The sequence below is a fragment of the Caretta caretta genome, chromosome 6 (assembly GCF_965140235.1).
Source record: "Caretta caretta isolate rCarCar2 chromosome 6, rCarCar1.hap1, whole genome shotgun sequence".
NCBI lineage: Eukaryota > Metazoa > Chordata > Testudines > Cheloniidae > Caretta > Caretta caretta.
Genome location: NC_134211.1, coordinates 61,806,086 through 61,825,616, shown reverse-complemented (window position 1 = coordinate 61,825,616; position 19,531 = coordinate 61,806,086). Strand labels below are relative to the sequence as shown.

The 19,531-nt window shown below is 42.7% G+C and overlaps 1 protein-coding gene across 7 annotated transcripts in view; it reads left to right on the top strand.

Annotated features, from left to right (window-relative positions):
- Window positions 1-19,367, top strand: part of PLEKHH1 (pleckstrin homology, MyTH4 and FERM domain containing H1) — an 81,537-nt gene extending 62,170 nt beyond the window's left edge. For 5 of the 7 annotated variants that reach the window (XM_075129634.1, XM_048854065.2, XM_048854068.2 and 2 more), the window contains 9 exons: window positions 949-1,126; window positions 1,272-1,427; window positions 2,105-2,205; window positions 4,130-4,271; window positions 6,003-6,145; window positions 11,689-11,818; window positions 14,651-14,737; window positions 15,327-15,473; window positions 15,816-19,367. In XM_075129634.1, the coding sequence (XP_074985735.1) occupies window positions 949-1,126; window positions 1,272-1,427; window positions 2,105-2,205; window positions 4,130-4,271; window positions 6,003-6,145; window positions 11,689-11,818; window positions 14,651-14,737; window positions 15,327-15,473; window positions 15,816-16,010 (1,279 nt within the window). In that variant the 3' untranslated portion in view covers window positions 16,011-19,367. Of the gene's footprint in view, window positions 1-948; window positions 1,127-1,271; window positions 1,428-2,104; window positions 2,206-4,129; window positions 4,272-6,002; window positions 6,146-11,688; window positions 11,819-14,650; window positions 14,738-15,326; window positions 15,474-15,815 lie in introns of those variants that run through there. The other 2 variants (XM_048854067.2, XM_048854069.2) reach the window with 2 other exon arrangements.
- Window positions 19,368-19,531: the final 164 nt, after the last annotated feature.

Here is a 19,531-nt window from a genome sequence, read left to right as displayed (position 1 = left end):
CTTTCTTGCTGATGTTCCACGGCCTGCCAGGGATATCAGCCGGCGGCTCCTTCATGGAGCCGTGAGCATGGGCGTGTACTTGGCGTGGTTCACCCCTATCCCGAACACTTGCCCTTTTTGTGGAGTGAGGGAGACGCTGGAGCACGTCTATTTAGAGTGCGCCAGGTTGCAGCCCCTTTTCCGGCTCCTCCAGAACCTTCTCCTAAGGTTCTGTCTGAATTTTTCCCCACGCTTCCTGATTTATGCACACCCTGACCATGGCCCCACAAAGTAGCAGGACCTCCTCATCAAGCTCCTCCAGGCATTGGCTAAAGTGGCCATTTATTAAACCAGGAGGAGGATGCTGGGTGGGGAGGTGCTCTGTGACTCTGGGATCTACTTCCGTTCCTCTCTTCAATCACGTATCTGGGCAGAGTTCCTCTGGGCAGCATCTGCTGGTTCCCTAGACACTTTTGAGGAACTGTGGGCGCTGTCCAGGGTTCTCTGCTTGGTGTCACCCTCTGGTTCCTTGATAATGGTCCTATGACCTCACTCCTGTCCCTGTTTTCTCCATAGTTGTCCCCTGGAATTATTTGAGTCCCGGGTTCAGCTGCTCCCACCCTTCGACTGGGAGAGGGATCTTTAGACACAGGCGAACTTGTGCCCACTCGTTCCCAGATCTCAATAGGTGGAAGCAGAAAATTCTATAAATCTTAAAAGAGAACCTAGCATCTAGCCTTGTTTTGCATTCTGAAGAGGTTTGGATCTCAATCCTAACGCGTCTTTGTTTATCTGAATCAAATCTAATCTCCAACTCTGTAGAGGTGAATAAGGACATTTGCAAATACACACATTTTCACTTGAGCAAGATGCCGGGGAGAGAGTCACGAGGGAGAGGAAATGGTAATGGGCACAATAAGTGTATCCAAAGCATGTGTTTGTGTTGTCACGCTCTCACCCTGGGATTAGGAGTGAAATAGGCAAGTATGCCATCTACTGTCAGAGATCTGTGGAGCGCACGTTGCACACTGGAGAACGGGAAGCCAAGCCTTCACGAATGGAGATTGTGTCTATTTTGTTGCGGAATCCCTTCCACCATTCACTCCCCTTCAGCATTCCAGTGCACTTCATGAATGGAACCTACCAGGTAAGACATGGGCACCGGGTACCTCTCAGGTAATTGAGTCCTACACTGGGCTTTTGCTGGTGTTGACATTCTTTCGCCACTTGTGGCTAGTTCTGTCCCCCAAGATAGACTTATTTAATTACTTTAATCTCCTGTTCCATTTCAGGTCGTGGGTTTTGATGGTTCCTCAACTGTGAATGAATTCCTCCAGCGACTGAACCAGGAGACAGGAATGAGGAAACCATCCCACATTGGGTTTTCCCTCTTTACAGATGATCCTTCTGGCAGGGATCTGGAACACTGCCTGCAGGGCAATGTGAAGGTAATTCCCTCCCCACTAGTCTAATAAAGACAAAGCAAGAGTTAAAGCCTAGTAAGGAGCCTTGAGTTTCTTAGCAGAAGTAGAACTTGCCTTGTCTTGACTAGAGTGTTACATGGTGTTAGTCAGAATGAGCTAGCTAGCACGATTTAACATTACACTTATAGATGCTAGTCAAGACAAGTTCCTGTTGTGTTGTGGGATGCCAGGTACATCTAGTTCAAACTCAGTGACTGAATTGATAAATACACACATACCATCTCTTGATGAAGGTACCAGGTACTTCCTGCCATGTTACTGAATATGCCCTAACTTTCCATTGACAACAGTGCAGCCAGTAACTCCTGGGGGAATTCTGCACCAAAAAATTAAAAATTCTGCACACAGTATTTTCAAATTCTGAAAAATTCTGCATATTTTATTTGTCAAAATAACACCATATAATCACACCAGTTTCAATTATTTTTGGTCATTTTTTTTCAAAATTCCTGTCAGCAAGTATGTCTGTAACTCTAATTATCATGTGTTGTCTATAAGAAAAAAAGGTATGGTGGAATTGTATGTGATTTTCTGGCCGAATGTGTTCTTGATCCACTCTCTCCTTTCCATACCCAAACCCCACAAAGTTTGTTTGCTTACTTTTCATTTAAGCAGCTTGTCTCTCTGTGATCTCTTTACAGATCTGTGATGTTATTTCAAAATGGGAACAAGCCTTGAAAGAACTGCATCCTGGGAAATATGAAGGTAGCACAAGAATAGTGAAGCTGACCTATAAAAGCAGGTATTGTGCATAGTTTGAGAGAGAGACAACTTGGGTGAGGTAATATCTTTTATTGGAGCATCTTCTGTTGGTGAGAGAGACAAGTTTTCGAGCTACACAGAGCTCTTCTTCAGGTCTGAGTGATTTGAGGGAGTCATCGTTAAATATTGAGAGCAGAGATCCACCTACAGGGCCTATAACTTTTTACAATACTGTTAGAACTGGCAGAACTTGCTTAGGGCTTGTCTACACATGAAAACTAATCCAGAATAATGTAAAGCTACTTGTCTTTACTTTCAAGGCTCTTCATGACCCATCCCTACCATATCATTTTTCATTCAGTATTGAAAAGTCAGTTCCCATGTTTAATTGGCCTATGACGTCAGCCTTCATCACCACAAAGTTTTAAAACAAGCATCCTCATGCTGTCTCTCGTATTTGGGAGAAACTCCCCATAAACATGTGCAAAACTAACTCATTATCCACATTAAATCCATCCTCAAAACTCTGCTTTGTTGGGAGGCCTACAAAAAACTGACACTAGTTAGGCAGCTGATGTCCTGACCTATATGGTCTCATTGTTTCCTTGTATTCTCCCCATCTATCTGTCTCCATCTTTTGTCTTATACTTAAATTGTAAGCTCTTTGGGGCTTTGTATGTTCTGTGTTTGTACAGCACCTAGCATAATAGAGTTCTGGTCCATTACTGGGGCTTGTGGATTCTATAATACAAATAAATAATAATAAGCACATTAACTATTCCTGATTAGCTTAATCAATTTTTAATCCACTCTTATTCCAGAATATGTGTGTCCACACATGGAGTTAATTTTCAATAAAACACTCGTATTCTGGAATAAAAGTATCCACACACGGAGTTAATCAGGAATAGCTATCCCAGAAAAATTCCCTGTGTAGACAAATTCCCTGTGTAGACAAACCTTTAGTCTGGCTGCATTCCATTCCCAAATGTATGGGAAGGGGTATATGGGCGAAAGATCAAATCAATACACTGTGAAAGTTATAACAGACTTGGAACCAAATAAAAACTAGATACAGTACAACTAAAGTTTTGTGTAGCTCCATCCATACAGGCTGGATCCTGAAACAAAATTAAATAATACATACTACATAAGAGCAAGAGAGAATTGAAAAAGCATAGGTCTATGTTGCTGGGGGGGAAATGTAGGCTGCCTGAGCCTTGCAATGAAACTAAGTCATTGGGACAAGAAAATACAGAAAGCCTGTTCTAAATGGCAGGAGCTGCACAGGAGGAGGCTCTTGTATGACAATGGAGAGATGCTAGATGAATTGGGACAGTTGGGAAGTAGGAGACAGATCCATAGGGAGAGCTGCACTGAGTTCATGGTGGGCTTCATACATAAGAAGGGCATTTCTGAAGTGGACTCTGAAAGGAATAGGGAGCCAATGGAGAGCTGTCTGTGAGTGAGGGTGAGGTCATGACATCCTTTTGAAGGGTTCCACACTGCTAGCAAAAGTAAGCCCTCCTTAGGAACTGAAGAATTAAATATCAAGGTTTTCTGTATCAGCACCCATACACAAGTAAGGGAATGGAACGACAGGTTCATGCAATACTCTCTTTGTAGCTTCGTCAGAGCTAGATCTGGATTCTGTGATAGGTGGAGGAGTTAAAGGCCATCTAATAAATACCATCCATGTCTGTACTTAACGGAAGGGAATCTCTTCCCCCAGTTTTATAAAATATTGCTAAGCTAACTAGACACTTTCAGTAAATGGATGGCTCACAGACTGGAATGGCTTCAAAAGCTATTCTCCTTGTCCATGAACAGAGGGCTTTAGTCTTCAGGGCTCTCAGTACAACTCCTTTCTAATGCACAAAACTCACTTTGAAAATAATGGCTATTTCAACTCTGTTCGCAGCTAGTGCCTGGTACCTTTTCTCCTGCATTTCTCTCCTTTTTAGATTGTATTTTCGAAACCAGGCAAAAGGTGAGACAGATAGAGAGCGGTTGCTGCTGGCCTTCCAGGTCAGCAGTGAAATAGCCAGTGGGAGGTTCCCTGTCAATAAGGAGCTGGCTCTGGAAATGGTGGCTTTGATGGCTCAGGTGAGCAACCAGCCCAGTGTGCTGTGGGAATAACACTTTTTTTTTACATTTAACACTATTATAAATGCTGGAGGCGAAGCAGGGTTTGGGAATAGAGGCTGACAGCTCATGACCATCCCCCCCAACCCCACATAAAAACCTTGCGACCCCCTGAGGATCACAACCCCCAGTTTGAGAAACCCTGCGCTAGGGAAACCATCTCTTTAGGCTTTGTTTTGGACTGTCCAAAGAGAAAGATGTGGTATCTGGTGGTGATCTTTCGTCACTGTTTATTTCTGTTCTATAAAGAACCTGGGGCAGAAGGATAGGAGAAAATTCACACCCCTTTCCCCACATGCTACAATGACTCTGCCATTTTCATGTGCTCCATTGTAAGTGTAAGTCCTGTTGCCCAGTTAGTTGGGCTGCACATCAGCCAAGCTGTACATTGCATTTCCTCAATTAAGCAATTAGGGCTGCTACAACAGAGATGGTGTTTCTTATCAAACTGCTCACACACAGAATGAGTCACGTCATGCCAAACCAACATCACTCAAGTAAATTATTCACCATAAACAGTGAAAAACTGAAACCAAGCTAAGAAGCAGTGTTATCCATGTGCAACGGTCTTAATACAAAAAGAGGGGATAAGATAGTCTGTTGCAGGTGCTCCTGCAGGAAGACCGTCATTGATGATGTTTACTGCTTTGATTGCATGTGTGCATCCATCATTCCCTCAAAGGAATTCTATTCTAGCAAGAGCTTGAGGAAAACACAGCCAGCCTGGGAAAGCCTCAAAACAGCTCTGCACAGCCATTCTGATGGAGATATTAAAATATCACTGTTCTGATCTTAGCCTAATGGTCTGAGCCCTCCCTGTTATATTGCTAACAGCCTAGAACCTCACTCAGGAAAAGCATCTTGCAAGGTCCTAAATTAGGCCTCCATATGTAAGTTACATGTACCATATTACCACTGTGGATTTATTCACATTGTGTGGCAAGTGTTGTAGTAGACAGGACAGTTGTGTCTTACTGGACTTTAACTGACCTGCTGTATTGGCTCAAGCAAATGATGAGTCTGTTCACTAAGCCAATCAGGGAAAAGTACCCTGAAAAGGACATTTCTTAGACACAGGAGGAGGAGGAGAGGCTCTCCACCTTGTTCAAGCAGAGCTTGAGTACAGTGGAGATGGGGGTGATGCAGGGAACTAGTTGTGGGACCCTGATCATCACTCAGTCAGCTCTAGAGTAAGTGAAAGTTGCAAGGAATAGCTTTAATTTGTGCCATTGGCATGAGATCCATCTGAGACCTTACCCCAGTGGGGGAATCCCCTCTCCACCCAGCCTTTTAAGATCCCTGGGGATCTTGCTGGGGATTATGGGGAACAGCTGGCACTGGAGGGAGCAGAGCCCTTTCTTCCAGCAGAGTTCCCCTAAGCAGGGAGAAATCTCCCCCATGTATCTCTAGCAATTTTGCACTGCAGCAGACTGGGCAATCTTGCCTATGCAGTTTACAAATAAGCTGTTTTTTTATTGGCCAACTGGGAAAAAAATAGCAATACATAGAGTTCAGTTTTCTGGCACACAGAGTGGCTGGCCCAAATCTTGTTGCACCCTCCACAGATTTAAGAAATTTCCTGGGCAGGCCTATCCCCAAGAGTCACTTGCTCTGTATGGAAAGGATATTGATGCGAGACCTTGTCATTTTTCACTGTGATATAAACCAAAACCCTTTGACATTCTGGTGCAGGTGGAATATGGAGACTTGGATCGACCAGTATCTTCAAGCCCTGGGGGGACACCACAGTCCAAAATGCAACATCTTCTCCAACAGGTCTTGGACAAATTCTATCCCAAATGCTACAAACAAAACATTACCCCTGAGCATCTCAGGTGAGACTAAAATGGGCCTTGTTCGGTTATATAAAATTTTGCTGTGGGGAAAAAAAATAGACCACTTGCTACTTCATAATACATCCATCCCTTTTCTTATTTAGAAAGAAAGTTTAAGGAGAAACTGTCAAGTTAAATACACAAATTTATTTTGAATTCAACATATAAGTATAAAAAGAACTCAGATCCCAGGCAATAGATACCCTTGAAAGGTGATATACAAGCCAACCTAGACTAAAACAGCATTCGCAAACAAGCCACCCTTCTATGCACAAAGGAAGCCAGTCTAAAAAACCTGTGTTACCCACCTTGGCTCCAACAATCCTGATATGCCCCAAATCAAAAGCCATGCCCTATCTGAACTCCCTCCAAACCACAACTCTCTCCAAATGTCTGGCCAAATAGATGGGCTTTGAAGTATGCCCTAAAGTTCAACAAATCTGGGCTTCTTTGGACCGTGAGAGAGTGAATTCTGAAGTCTAAGCATCACTTTTTAAAAAAGAATCCACATCTGTACCAACTGAGCTCTAGCTCAGGGGCCTCCACTGATCTCAGCTATGTTGTCGGGGAAGCAAGGCAATCTCCGAGATAGGCAGGTCCTAAGTCTTTTAAGGGCTTTATTGATCAGAACTAATATATTAACTCTACCTGGGAATGAACTGGTGCAGATTTCATATTCTCATAGCAAGACATGCTGCTTAACTTTACCACGGTCTAACTGTGAAGTGACAGGTGATGATGGTACTAAGGTATGCACCTGAAAAATGGTTTCTCCTTGGGAGAAGACAGCCTGGGTTAGACAGGCTTCTACCACATGGAAGAAAGCTACTATTTGAGATTTTTCAGATACTGTTGCACAGTTCCTAGCACAATGGGGTTCTGGTCAGTGACTGGGGCTCCTAGAAATTATCACAATACAATAATAATGTGGAAGCAAAGAACCTCTCTATCTCCTGCACAACCATGGCATAAGATCCTACCAAATCGCTAACTTCACTGACTAACATTTTGAAAAAAGGAAACCTTTGTTAAAAATTCAACAACATCACCCCTTCAGTTAAGGTGTGGGAGCTTCCAACATAGATCCTCTGAGACTATACATTTCCACTGTTTCCGTTCTCCATCACTCCCTATCCTGAACTGCTGTGCAGTATTGCTTTGCACTGCTAAACTGATGTGCTTTTGTTACAGAAGGGGCTGCACTTCTGCGGTGGGTGAAGTGATCCCTATATTTTACACAGACAGTTAAAGGAACATTATTAAGGTTGCAAAGTCAAGCACTCAACAGTTAGAAAATACCAGAATTAAGGTTTTCTTAGTTCAGCCCCCTGGTGCATATGCATTATGATACAGTCGTCAGTTACATTATTGCATACTATTCCTCCCCACAGGATCCCTGCCTCGTTCAGTGTACAATCAATGAGCAGCTACTCAATATTTTATTTTCTCCACATTTTCAATGTGTGGCCCCAGGCCATATTTACTGCTCACTATTCAAACCCTGTTCCGAAGACAGAATTGTTAATTTCTTCCAAGGTGGACCGAGTTAAATGAAAGTGATTTAAATCAGGAAGCAGAAAATGTTGATTTAAATAGAGAATTTTAATCTTGTTTTGCATTTGTACTTCAGTTACTTTCCTAAAGAAAGGTTGATTCTGATAGGTTGATAACTATTCAAACATGTTGATTTGTAACTAAATATAGCCTTTACACTAAATGTGGTGATTCTTTTGCTAACCAGGATACAGCTATACACATTTATTTAAGCAACTACATAGCTTAACATACACTTATTCAGATTCTTAATTTTTACTTTATTATGTTAGAAAATGGGGAATTATGCATTTCTTATTTACTAAATTAGTTTTTATACTTGTGATTTGTGTCAAGTTGCTTTTGGATGGAAACTGAAATTCAATTAAATGCACAAAAACAGCATTTTAAAATCAGTTTGTTTTTATTAGTTAAATAATCTTAAATTGGCTGGATACAGAAGAAAAAAGTAAATTTATCAAATATGTTTTGCAATTAAAACCAACTAATTTATTAAACAAAGAAAGTATTGTCTGTAATTAGTGAATTGAACTGATTGTTGTTGGTCACATGTCCCTTAAAATTTTAGAATTAATAGATCTCATTCTCTCACAGTTAGATTTTATTCATAGATTGGAAGAGGAAAATAAGCTTTCCTGCTTTTTCCAACTTCCAGTCAGTTTCATAAGTTTCAGTGAAAGAGTCATTGAACTGAACTCATTGAACAAACTGAAATAAATGAAATATTCTTGCTGTACCTGCAGAAGGTTGTCAAAAGCTGGGTTAGCACTTCAACAAACTGGTTCCAGGTGCTTTAGCTAGTGACTTGCACCAGGTCAGTAGATTTATGTTCTTTAAAATTTGACAGCAAACAGCTTAATATGTTTTTTAATTTAATGTAAATTATTTTTATAGATTACAGTTCTTCAGGTCACCCTGGGATTTTATTCTCGGGGATTTTTCCCATTTACCACTCAATCTCCCACTGCTTCCCCTCTGAGGGGAATTTTGGCAGTCCACTGCACCTGCTTCCTGGAGTTTTCTAGCTCTGACTCACCAGGTCTCCCTTTCTCACTCAATCTCTCTTTCCCCAGGCCCAAATGCCTCTTTTAAACCTAACTGAAGTCAGCTGACCAGGCACAGAGACTCTTTGTGTTCTGTTTGTACAGCTCCGAGAACAGTGGGGTCCTGGTCCATGACAGGGGCTCCTAAGTGCTGCTATAATAATAAATAAAATAATAATAACAATTAATATTCACACAGGAACTCTGTGGAAGAGGCAGGAATAGAATCCAGTTGTCCAGGGCAACATTCACCTGCCTTAAATATGAGATCATCCTTTCTCTTCCTGCAATTCCCTGCCTCATTCACCATAGATCAGTAGTGGGCAACTTGGCCCATCAGGATAATCCGCTGGCGGGTCACTAGATAGTTTGTTTACATTTGCACGGCTGCCTGCAGCTCCCAGTGGCTGTGGTTCGCCGTTCCCAGCCAATGGGAGCTGCGGGAAGCAGCGCGGGCTGCAGGGACATGCTGGCCACTGCTTCCCGCAGCTCCCTTCGGCCAGGAACGGCAAACGGCAGCCACTGGGAGCTGCGGGCGGTCGCGCAAAGGTAAACAAACTCTCCGGCAGCCTGCCAGTGGATTACCCTGATGGCCTGCGTGTGGCCTGTGGGCTGCAGGTTGCCCACCACTGCCATAGATCTTCCAATTTCTGCAACAAAAGACACAGGAGTCCTACAGACATCAGCCTCCTTCACAACAAAATCCTGATCAATGCCCACAGCAGTTCCTTCCTCTGCACTGAAGGAGGCAGGGGTCCTGTGGAAAAAATACTGACATATAATTAAAGATTGTATCATATTGCATATGCACAAGAGGGCCAAATTAAGGTTGCACAGACAAACTTAATTCTGGCATCTCCTAACTTTTGATTGCTTGACTTTGCAACCTTAGTAATGTTCTTCTAATGTCGTTTTTTAATGTGTAATTTCCTAGGTTTTAAATAAACCAAACTGAATATACAGAAATTCCATCATCCAGCATCATACTGACACCCACATGGTTCATCAGCAGGGTTGGAACCTTTAGGTCAACAGCACAGACCTCTGCCACTGGAGCTAACGGAGTAACTGTTAGCAACAGTAGGTGTTATCCTACAGGACCAGCACTAGAGGAGACTGAGACACACCCTTTACCAGTGGTTATCACAGATATTTGCTGACAGCAGGGGAATTGGTGAGACTCAGAATCTTTGGTTTCCATTCTAGCCTCTGGAAGGGAGTGTGCTCCAGTGGGCACAGACTTCTGCCTCTTCCCCCACAAGCTTGACTCCTTCTGCCTCATCCCTTCCAATCTGTCCCTAGTCCAGTCCTGTCTTTTCCTCACCCCGTCTCCTTGTCCCAGTCCTATCCTCCTTGCCTACCCTGTACCAGTCTCTACTCCTCAGACTTCTCATCCCAGGCCCTGTCTCCTTGCACAGATGGATCTAGTTTCCCCCTCCAGGCTCACTCTTCAAGTCCCAATCTCCCCCTGACTCCCAATCTCAGTCTCCTTGCCCAGCCAGTCCCAGTTCCCACTCCCCCCTTTCCCTCCATCTGGCTCCCAGTTCCAGTCTCATCCCCTGCACAGTCCCGATCTCCACTTCCCCTCCCCCACTCATTGCCCCGTTTACCGTCTCCCTGGTTCATCACAGTCTCTTTACCCAGACAGTCCTAGTTCTCTCCCTGCACTCCAACTACTTCTCAGATCTGTCTCTCCTCCCCCTGCTCTGTTCTTCCCCCAAACACTGGTTCCTAGTCCCACATTCCTTATCCAGCCAGTCAGAGTCCCCCCAGCTCCTTTTTCAATCTCAGTGTCCCCTCCCCAGCCAACTGGCTCCAAGTCATCTGATCCATTTCACTTACTGGATCCCAATCTCCCCCTAGCTCCTAGTCTTAGTCTCCTTGCCCAACAAGTTCCAGTTTCCCTTGCCTCTACCCAATCCTAGGCTCCTTGCTCAAATGCCCAGCCAGTCCCAGTCATCCTTCCTCTAGCCCCTAGTGTCACAGTTTATCTCCTTCCCTCTTCCCATCTCATCACACTCCTTGTCCCAATCAAATCCTTTCCTACCCCTCTGGCATGGCTTTTGTCCCCTCTATATTCAAATCTGACAGCTTCCTCCTCCACAGTGCCTGTGCGTTAGCAAGGGAGTCATTGAGAGCACAGGAGAAACAGTTTCCCTGCTCTCATTTCCAGTGCTCAGCTCCATCCTGGCTCAGAGCACCCTGAAGCAGCAATTACAGGAACAGTCTGGTCCTGGCCTAGAGCATGCTCAGTGAGGATGGCACATGCACACTTTAGTCCCATATAGGAGCTGTGACGGTATAGAGCACACTTACTTTCTCTGTGAGGATGGTGTATGTGCAGCCTAGTTGTACTTTGGAGCTGTGAGATACTCGAGCAAGCTCACGGAGGATGAAATCTTCAGAGCGTTTAGTGACTAGAATTGAAGAAGTCTCTGAGCGTGTATTTATGACTTGACCAAATCTGGGTAGATTTTCATGGAGATGTGAAAAAGCAGAGCCTTAACACGGAGGCTACTCCCCTGCCAAATTTCAAATCCCTGCTCCAAAGCATGGGGTCACTGGAGCTTTAAAAAGAAAAGGTCACCAGATTTTTTTTAACCTGGACGAGATAATGTATTTTCCCCTAGCCTCCTTCTCCTAGATGACTGAACCATTTGGCTAAAATTTTCCAAAAAGATTCAGCCTGAGGCAGATGCCCAGCATGGAAAACTTCAGCCTAAATGGTTAAAGTCTGACAAACTTATGAACAACTGAATAAGATCTTATCCTAGGATGTCTTGGGCAACTTAAATAATAGGTGGTGCTAGCAGCTCTGCCTACAGTAGTTTAAAAGACGCTTCCAGCCCTTCAAGATGAAAAACACTGTATAAATGTAACATTATTTTTATAATAAGTTATTTGAAGACATGAGCAAATGTTATAATGTAATTTGGATTCCCACAGGCGGCTGGCTGACTGGCTGGCTACAAAGTGGATGATGCTGCAGGGATGCTCTGCACTAGAATGCATTAGAATTTATTTGACAGTGGCCCGGAAATGGCCTCTCTTTGGAGCCAAGGTATTTGCTGCGAAGGTAATCACAAGTGGCTTCTTGCTGGAGTACTTTGTTTCTTTACCCCCCAAGTTAAATTTGTTCAGCTCAGCTTCTATTACAGTCTTTGCTAAAAGAGCTCATACCTCATGGGGAACCCGTTCTCCCCACCTTTGGAAGTTATTTAGAGATACAGCACTTTCCATACCATTCCATCTGGCTGACCAAGCTGTATTTAGTTTCCCATCTGTTTAGATGGAATAGAGAAGACAAATATGTTTTAGAGACACTAGGGGTTGCTAGAGTGCCACAAATTACACGCTGAAGATCTTAGGAGTCAGAACTTGTCTACCAAACTTAGTTTGTGGCAGGCTGGAGTGTAAATCTCCCCTCCACTAACCTGCCAGGCACTAATTGTCTACATGAACCCTGCTGCGACACCATAAAAGTTCCTTAGCGCGTAGCAGCAGGGTCTACATGGACACTTAGTACGCAGCAGGCTCGTGCAGGGCAGATTTACATGCCAGCTTGCTGCAAACTGTGTGTTTGTGTAGACAAATCCTTAATGATCAATACTGTGCCTTTGATGACAAGAGCAAACATAGTTTAAAAAATAGTATTCCTTAAGTATTTACCAGAGGAGAAAAAAGAAAAAACCTCTGTAAATCATACCCTGTAGCTAGTGACATGTAAATGGAGAGAACCGATGTTTCAATTCTGTAGGTAACACTGTGCAACAATCCCTGTTCTCATGTGAGGAAGGCAAACAGTATTACTATCCCTACTGTACAAAGAGAGAAACTGAAGCACAGATTGGCTAAGTTCACTTTCCAAGAATCACATCAGTGGCACAGCCAGGAACAGAACCCAGGAGTCCTGGCTTCTAGCAGTTTGTTCTAACCTTTCAACCATCCTAAACTTAGAGACCTAGTCTACTACATCCTCCCATATTAAGGTATGTTTACACTGCAGTTGTCAGGTGTGATCGCTACATGCATAGTCATGCCTGAGCTAACTCAGATCAAGCTAACTTGCTAAAAATAGCAGTGAAGCTGCAGCAGCACAGCTGGCAGCATGGGCTAGGCACCCAAATTGGTACCCAGGGTACAAGGCAGGCTTATACTAGAATGGCTAGCTAGTGCTCCCACAGCTTCACTGTTATTTTTAGTGAGCTAGCTTGGGTATGTCTACATGTGCAGCAATCAGACCTGCCTGCAGTGTAGACATACCCTAAGGCCAGGTCTACACAGGAAAGTTATATTGGTATAGCCATGTCAGGAATGTGCAAAAAACCACAGCCCTGACTGACACAGCCATGCCAGCATGAAACCCTGTATATACATAGTGAGGTCAGTGGAAGAGGACTTCAGTCAATACAGTTAATTTTGTTCACGGAGGTGATGTTCCTACACTGACAGAAAAACCCCATGCCAACCTACCATGCCAGTAGAGTCATAGTGTAGACATGCTCTTAATTGCAGATAGTAGTTGTGATCCTTTGGTCTCTTGCTTTGCAATCAAAGTACTTGACTTTCTGAAATAAAATCTTAAAGTAAAAGTACTGCCCTTGTGTGCAGTTAAACTGGAAGTTTCCTTTGAGTTCAGAGAGCATACAGGCTTCCTTAAATTCCGTGGCTGTCACCAGTAAAAGCAGGAAAGATCACAAGCATTTGGAGTCAGTGGGGTTGAAAAGCAGAAGATACAATAATTCCATCCAGAGTTTAAAGAACAATCTGTTTGACACCTTTCTGATAGTTACACTGCCAGAACTATGAATTAGCCATAACAATAACACAGCACAGAGTCCCATGACAAATTAGTGGCATTAGCCATAACAATAATGCACAACACAGTGTCTCCTGTGTTTACCAAACAATCTGAATTGTCTTTGATAAAACAGACTTCATTCTGATGAGATAAAAACCTTCACACATGAGCACAACTCATGTTAAATAATTAGCAGTTCTGAGTTGCTTAATTTAAAGCATAGAGTTTCCTGAGAAGGAAACTCTAGTCCCTGGATATCCTCAGTCCATGTCAAGTAACACATCTCACACAAAATAAATTCTAAACACCATTGTCCCTCTGGCTGGAATTCTCTGATGGACATAGATTTGCCACCTCCCCCAGGATTTCTGGCATGTTATAAATACTGTATACGGAAAATGACTGTGGAGGTACTGGATAGCTCAGGGGATTGCTAATAGGCTAGAGAGTTTTTCTCATCTAAATCACTGGCTCAGATATAGCCTTGTTTGACAGTGACCATTGCTTTCTGATGGCCTAGGTAAAATGCATTGGTAATCTGAGTCTAGTTCTTAGGATACCCCCACAACTGGCACTAATTGGCCTCTTGGCAATATCAGTCTAGGACACTGAGCTGCAGTACCCTGTTACTTGAGGACAGGACTGAAGCACACTGACAGAAGACCGTGTAGGGACACCTGCATTGCTGCTGCCCACAGTGTACCTGTTCTGTGGAAGAACAAAGGATGTCAGCCTCAGACCCCATGGTGATGGAAGCAACACAAGAACCTGAATAGACTATGACTGTCAAACTGGCATCTTGGACCAGCATTACATTCAGTTTTCAGTATGCTGACTTAGTTTAATTTTTAAAAGAAAACACATTTTAAAACCATGGAGATGAACTATTCTCATGAACAAGATTATATCAGTCACTGGGATCAGTTCTACAAGATATGCAATGATGAAGTAGCTATTGCAAGTTAAATAAATTCAGTCAGGCTAGCTAATGTACAGGAATCTCAGTTCCCTGCTAGCTTGTCCTCAATACCCAAGAAATATGGTGGAAATTTCTTATTTTTGCGCTGCTGTATAAATACCTGTATAAATTATTTATTATTTCCCCAGCCTGTCCTTCCTTCTCCCTTGGAAGATTGTCCAGTTTGGATAGCTGTGAATGAAGATGGCATTAGCATACTGGATTACAATACTATGGTATGGTGAAGCATGTTGATTGAGAAAAATAACTTCATCCCTGCAGAAGTACATTCCCACAATCTTGACTCATAGAGTAAAATCCTGGCCACACTAAAATCAATGGTAAACTTCTATTGACTTCAAATGGGACCAGGATTTGACACACAGAAGTTAGAGATGGAAAAGGTTTTCTGTATTTGAACCGTGCATAAAGATACAGGGTCATTACTGCTGAGTCAGAGTGGCAGATGCAATTTGTTAATTCCAACCAGGCTATTAAAACGGTTGGACTATCTCTCTCAGAGGCAGCTAGGCACCGGGCTTGCAGGGAAATCTTAGGAACAGCCTAATACGGGGATCAAGCTTAGGCTGAGATGTTTCTTTGTTATCTGAATTACCAATAAAGCTAAATCCCAAACAGGGGCGTAAATTTGGACTATTAACAGTATGTCTACATTCTGTTCAGTGCAGCAGAGCTGCTTACAGCTGTTTTCATTACTGGGAATCTGATGTTGCCTAAGCAAATAACAAGAGTACTCTTTGGGGAAACTTTTTTTCTTTTAAAAGAATCTAGTTGCCGATTGAACTTTCTCTCCATTGTCTGCAGCACTTAAGGCTATCTTATGCATACCCGTCTGTGCTGACCTTTGGAGGCTGTCGGGATGACTTCATGATTGTAGTCAGTCAGGGGAAGGATAGGAGTTCTGGGAAAAACAGCACTGAAAAACTACTTTTCAGAATGGCAGCTCCAAAGGTGGGTATAAGACAAACACCAAAATAGGTCCCTTCCACCTGGCAGCAGAAAAACTGTGTATTAAAACCTGCTAGGCCTTTGGTGTATTTCCAAAGGAATTGTTCCTTTCCTTTCTGCACTAACCCTCCTGTGCTTTCAACCTGGAAAGCCCCTCATGGGTGTGGGCCTCAAACTGATTGATCCATTCAACCCAGCCCTAAATGTATTCGCTCAGCCCTAAATAGAGCAACTCAGCTTTCAGACATTGCCATACTCAGCAATTTCTCTGCACATGGGTGCTGGAAACCAAAGTGCATTTTCCCTCTAACTGATCTACCGTTAATCATTTTCTTTCTCCCACAGATTGTTGAGGTGACTCTTCTAATTGCCAGCTATATTAACTACTGTGCACTGACTCCCCTCCTGTCTCCTGCACCTCCTTCTCTGAACATCATCTCGCCTTTGAGCACAATGCCAACTAAAAAGCTCTGGGAAACTCAAAGCCAGTGTTTCTTTCCTTCCATGCCCCGTACTACCAAGGGGCCTACACTGCTCTGAGTGCTTGTTCTCAGTGCCTTTGGGCTTTAGTGGTTTTGGGTTTTTTTGCAAGCTGCCCAATTTTGAGTTGAGGACTGCCGTGATTTTGCTGTTTATGTATCCTGTTTTAATGCAGACTCCAGTTCTCTCTCCTTAGTGTGGTATGAAGTATGTTTAGAGGTAATATCCTTTCTTTTCTAAAGACTAGATTTTGGGGTCTGTCCACATTTCCTCTCTCTGCTACATGCTATCCTAAACATTGTGGCTAAGGTCATCTTCCCTTCTTGCTGCTCCAATCACATCACTCCCTCTGAATCTCTTCACTAGCTTTTGCACTCCTTCCATCATAGGGTTGTCAATTTTGGTTGGACATGTTCTTGGAGTTTTTATCACACGATGTAAGCTTTAATTAAAGATTAATCTTTAATTCCTTGAGACTCCAGGACAATCCTGGAGGGTTTGCAACCCTACTTCCACGTCATGTTCAAGCTGCTCTTATAAGTGTGCCCCTTCCCATTCTGGCTTTGCACCTTGTCTCAGGTCACCATCCCCTATGCCTAGAAACTGTCTCCCACTTCTTGCGCTCCTCGTGAGCTCTCTTGTATCCTTAACACATCCCTTTTCAGTAGCTTTTCACCATTCGTCTCCTGACAAATCCTGTATGTCCACTTCACTTTTGAATCATTAACTTACCTGTCCTTCACCTGAATTAGACTGTAAACAACTTGGGCAATGGACTTTGACTTTTGTGTGTTTCAAGCATAATACACAGTGATGAGAACTGTGGTATGAGCCTTCTGCAAGGATACTTCATAATGAATACGGCCAGTATGACAAGTTTTATATTCCTGGATCAGAAAATACATGCACCAAAACAGGACAATTACCAGAGTGTAAAGAGTAATATAATGGAGCTTTACGGTGACCCTATCATGTAGTTTAGGTACAACATTAACCCTATGCTCTGGTGGTGAATGTCCTCCATGTTCCAAAGACTTTCCAGTGGTGTTTAAATTCACTGTTGCCAACCCCAAAACAAGTTAAAATAACCAGTCTTTCTGTATGACCTACAATATTTTGTACTGTGCTGCTGAATATGCATGCAAACCAAGACTACAAGTGAACTTAACCCCACAGCTGTGCTGACACATCAATGTGATTGGTGCTCAGATTCAAAAGCTGATGCAGTCCTGAGCCTGTATTGACCTGTAGTCTAAGAAAGACATAGGGAAAAAATAAAGTTGACTAGATGAAAGGACGCTAAGCTGACAAGCAAAGAAATGTCACAGTCTGTCTTTGAAGAGAGCATATTATAGAGAAAAGGGAGAGTACAGGAGGAGAGTTTAATACTACTTTAAAAACAAAGGCCAGGGCGATTTTGCTTTAGTAAAATTAGGGCAGAAATGTGGCAACATCTCTGCATTTTGAGAACTTAGTAAAGAGTGAATAGGACTGGAACAGATGTCTGACGATGTCCTTACTCCTGCAGGACTGAGGTACCATGGAATGCCAGGCTGGTCTATATAATGGACAAAAAGCTAGGTCTCCACCACAGGGCTGTATTTATCATGCCCAGTCCCCTGCCAGACACATGCTTTCAAAGAATCTTGGTGTTCACCACTATATTGTATGTATTTCAGGATGTGTTCACTACTGTATAACATTACTGCACGTGATCTCTACGAATTGGGATGGCAAGGCAAATGAGTTTTGTATTTATAATGTCTTCCAGCAACTGCTGTAGTTTTTAGAAATAGCTAGACCACACTAATTTCATAGGTGCAGTTACTTCCAAACCCCAGCTTCCACCATACCATTAGGGCAAGGGAAAGTGGCTAGCAAATATATTCCCAAATACTGTCCTTCAGGCCTTCCTAACTAGTGCTGTTTCACCAGTCCCAAAGGGACTCTGTCAAAGTCGGAAGGGCCAAAATGTGAAATTTTTTGTAGAGGTTTCACATAGGTTTTTTTAAATTATTCTTCAAAGACACACAAATCTACCTAGCTAGGTTTTTATGCTGTGCTCATCAATCTTCTAGCTTTCTAAAAAGCTTTAAAAAAATTTAAATTGTTATCTCCCTAGCACCCACGAACAACCTATAACAAACTATGTGCTCTGCCTAGCTGACATGGGCACTGCACCAAAAGAATCCAGTCCCCATGAGCTGTTCTACGGTAACAAACCAGTTCTTCCAGCCCAGCATTCAGAATGAGCAAACTGTTTTGTTATTGTCAATGTGCTTAATTTCGTGCCCATCAGCAACCCTGCAAACTACAAGCAACCTTACAACAACAAGCCAGTGTATACAACGAGGACATTACAGAAAGAAAGCAGGTTTCAATTTCAAGCTTCCAATGACTAATTAGGCACAAATAGTGAAGAGCATGGAACTGGGAAAATTATCTTGTATGATTCTAAGCAATTTCTTGACAGAATCCTTTTAGGGCTCTAAAATATAGAAAGGCTGGCGGGCTGGTGAAAGTTAATGTGCCAGAAACAGCAGGTCTGAAGCTGATAAATCCTGGAGACCTGATTTACACATACTGTAATTTACCGAGTTCTCACATGTTCGGGGACTTTCCCATCACACTATTGAGATGAGCTGTGGGTTTTCTGAGTCAAAGAATAATTTTGACAAAGTTTTGATTTTTAGCCTTTTAAAAGTTGCAGATATAGTCAAAAAAGTGACTACATATCTTGACATTGGGGTCTCTGGTATTTATTCTCTCTCTAATCCCAGTACAAATGTGCCAATTTGAGTCAAATGGTGTTTTTTTTTCCAATTGCCTGCGCTGCAATCCTCCCCTGGGATATGAGAATCCAGCTGGCCTTCTGCCTCTTACGTTATCACCAGCAACAAAGATTCCTCAGTCCAAATTGAGCTGTTACTTGTGTTAATGATGCACAAAGCCCTACGGGAGTAACACTTGTTACATTAACGATTTGACTCATACACAGGAAGCAGAGAAATTGAGTAAGAAGCGGGCCATTTTTACTGTCATTTTTCTGACCATAACTGCACTTTAAACTCTACAGCATGGCATGTTGTTCCTTTAGGCATTAGATCTTGTGAGCATTCATCAATACTTGAGCATTTCAGGGAACACCCCCACTTTGATGAATGCCACCATATACCTCTTATTTATAGCTTACCTGACTTCAGAAAACTGTGTAGCTAGCTTAACTATTTTTTTGATTGCTGGGTAGAGAATTTAATTTTTTATTTTCGTCAACACCCTTGGCAATGACTGGACATTTTCTAAAGTGTAGAATGAGATACTGAATAACAGAAGCCTAACTGCTGTGCTGTATGTAAAAGGATAACTGTGAGATACTGTGAGGTTTTTTTGTTCTTAATAAAATGCAGTTGTCAGTGACTCAAGCTGTGTTTGTTTCATTATATCATAATCAGCATTTCAGCAGCAGTTTAATGTCAAATTGTGATAATCTTTTAGAAGACAAAACCAGCCTGGATGTAAGTAGGCATGTTAAAAAGATGGCCGTATTTCCCTTGCCTTCTGGGCATGCACCTGCTTCAACT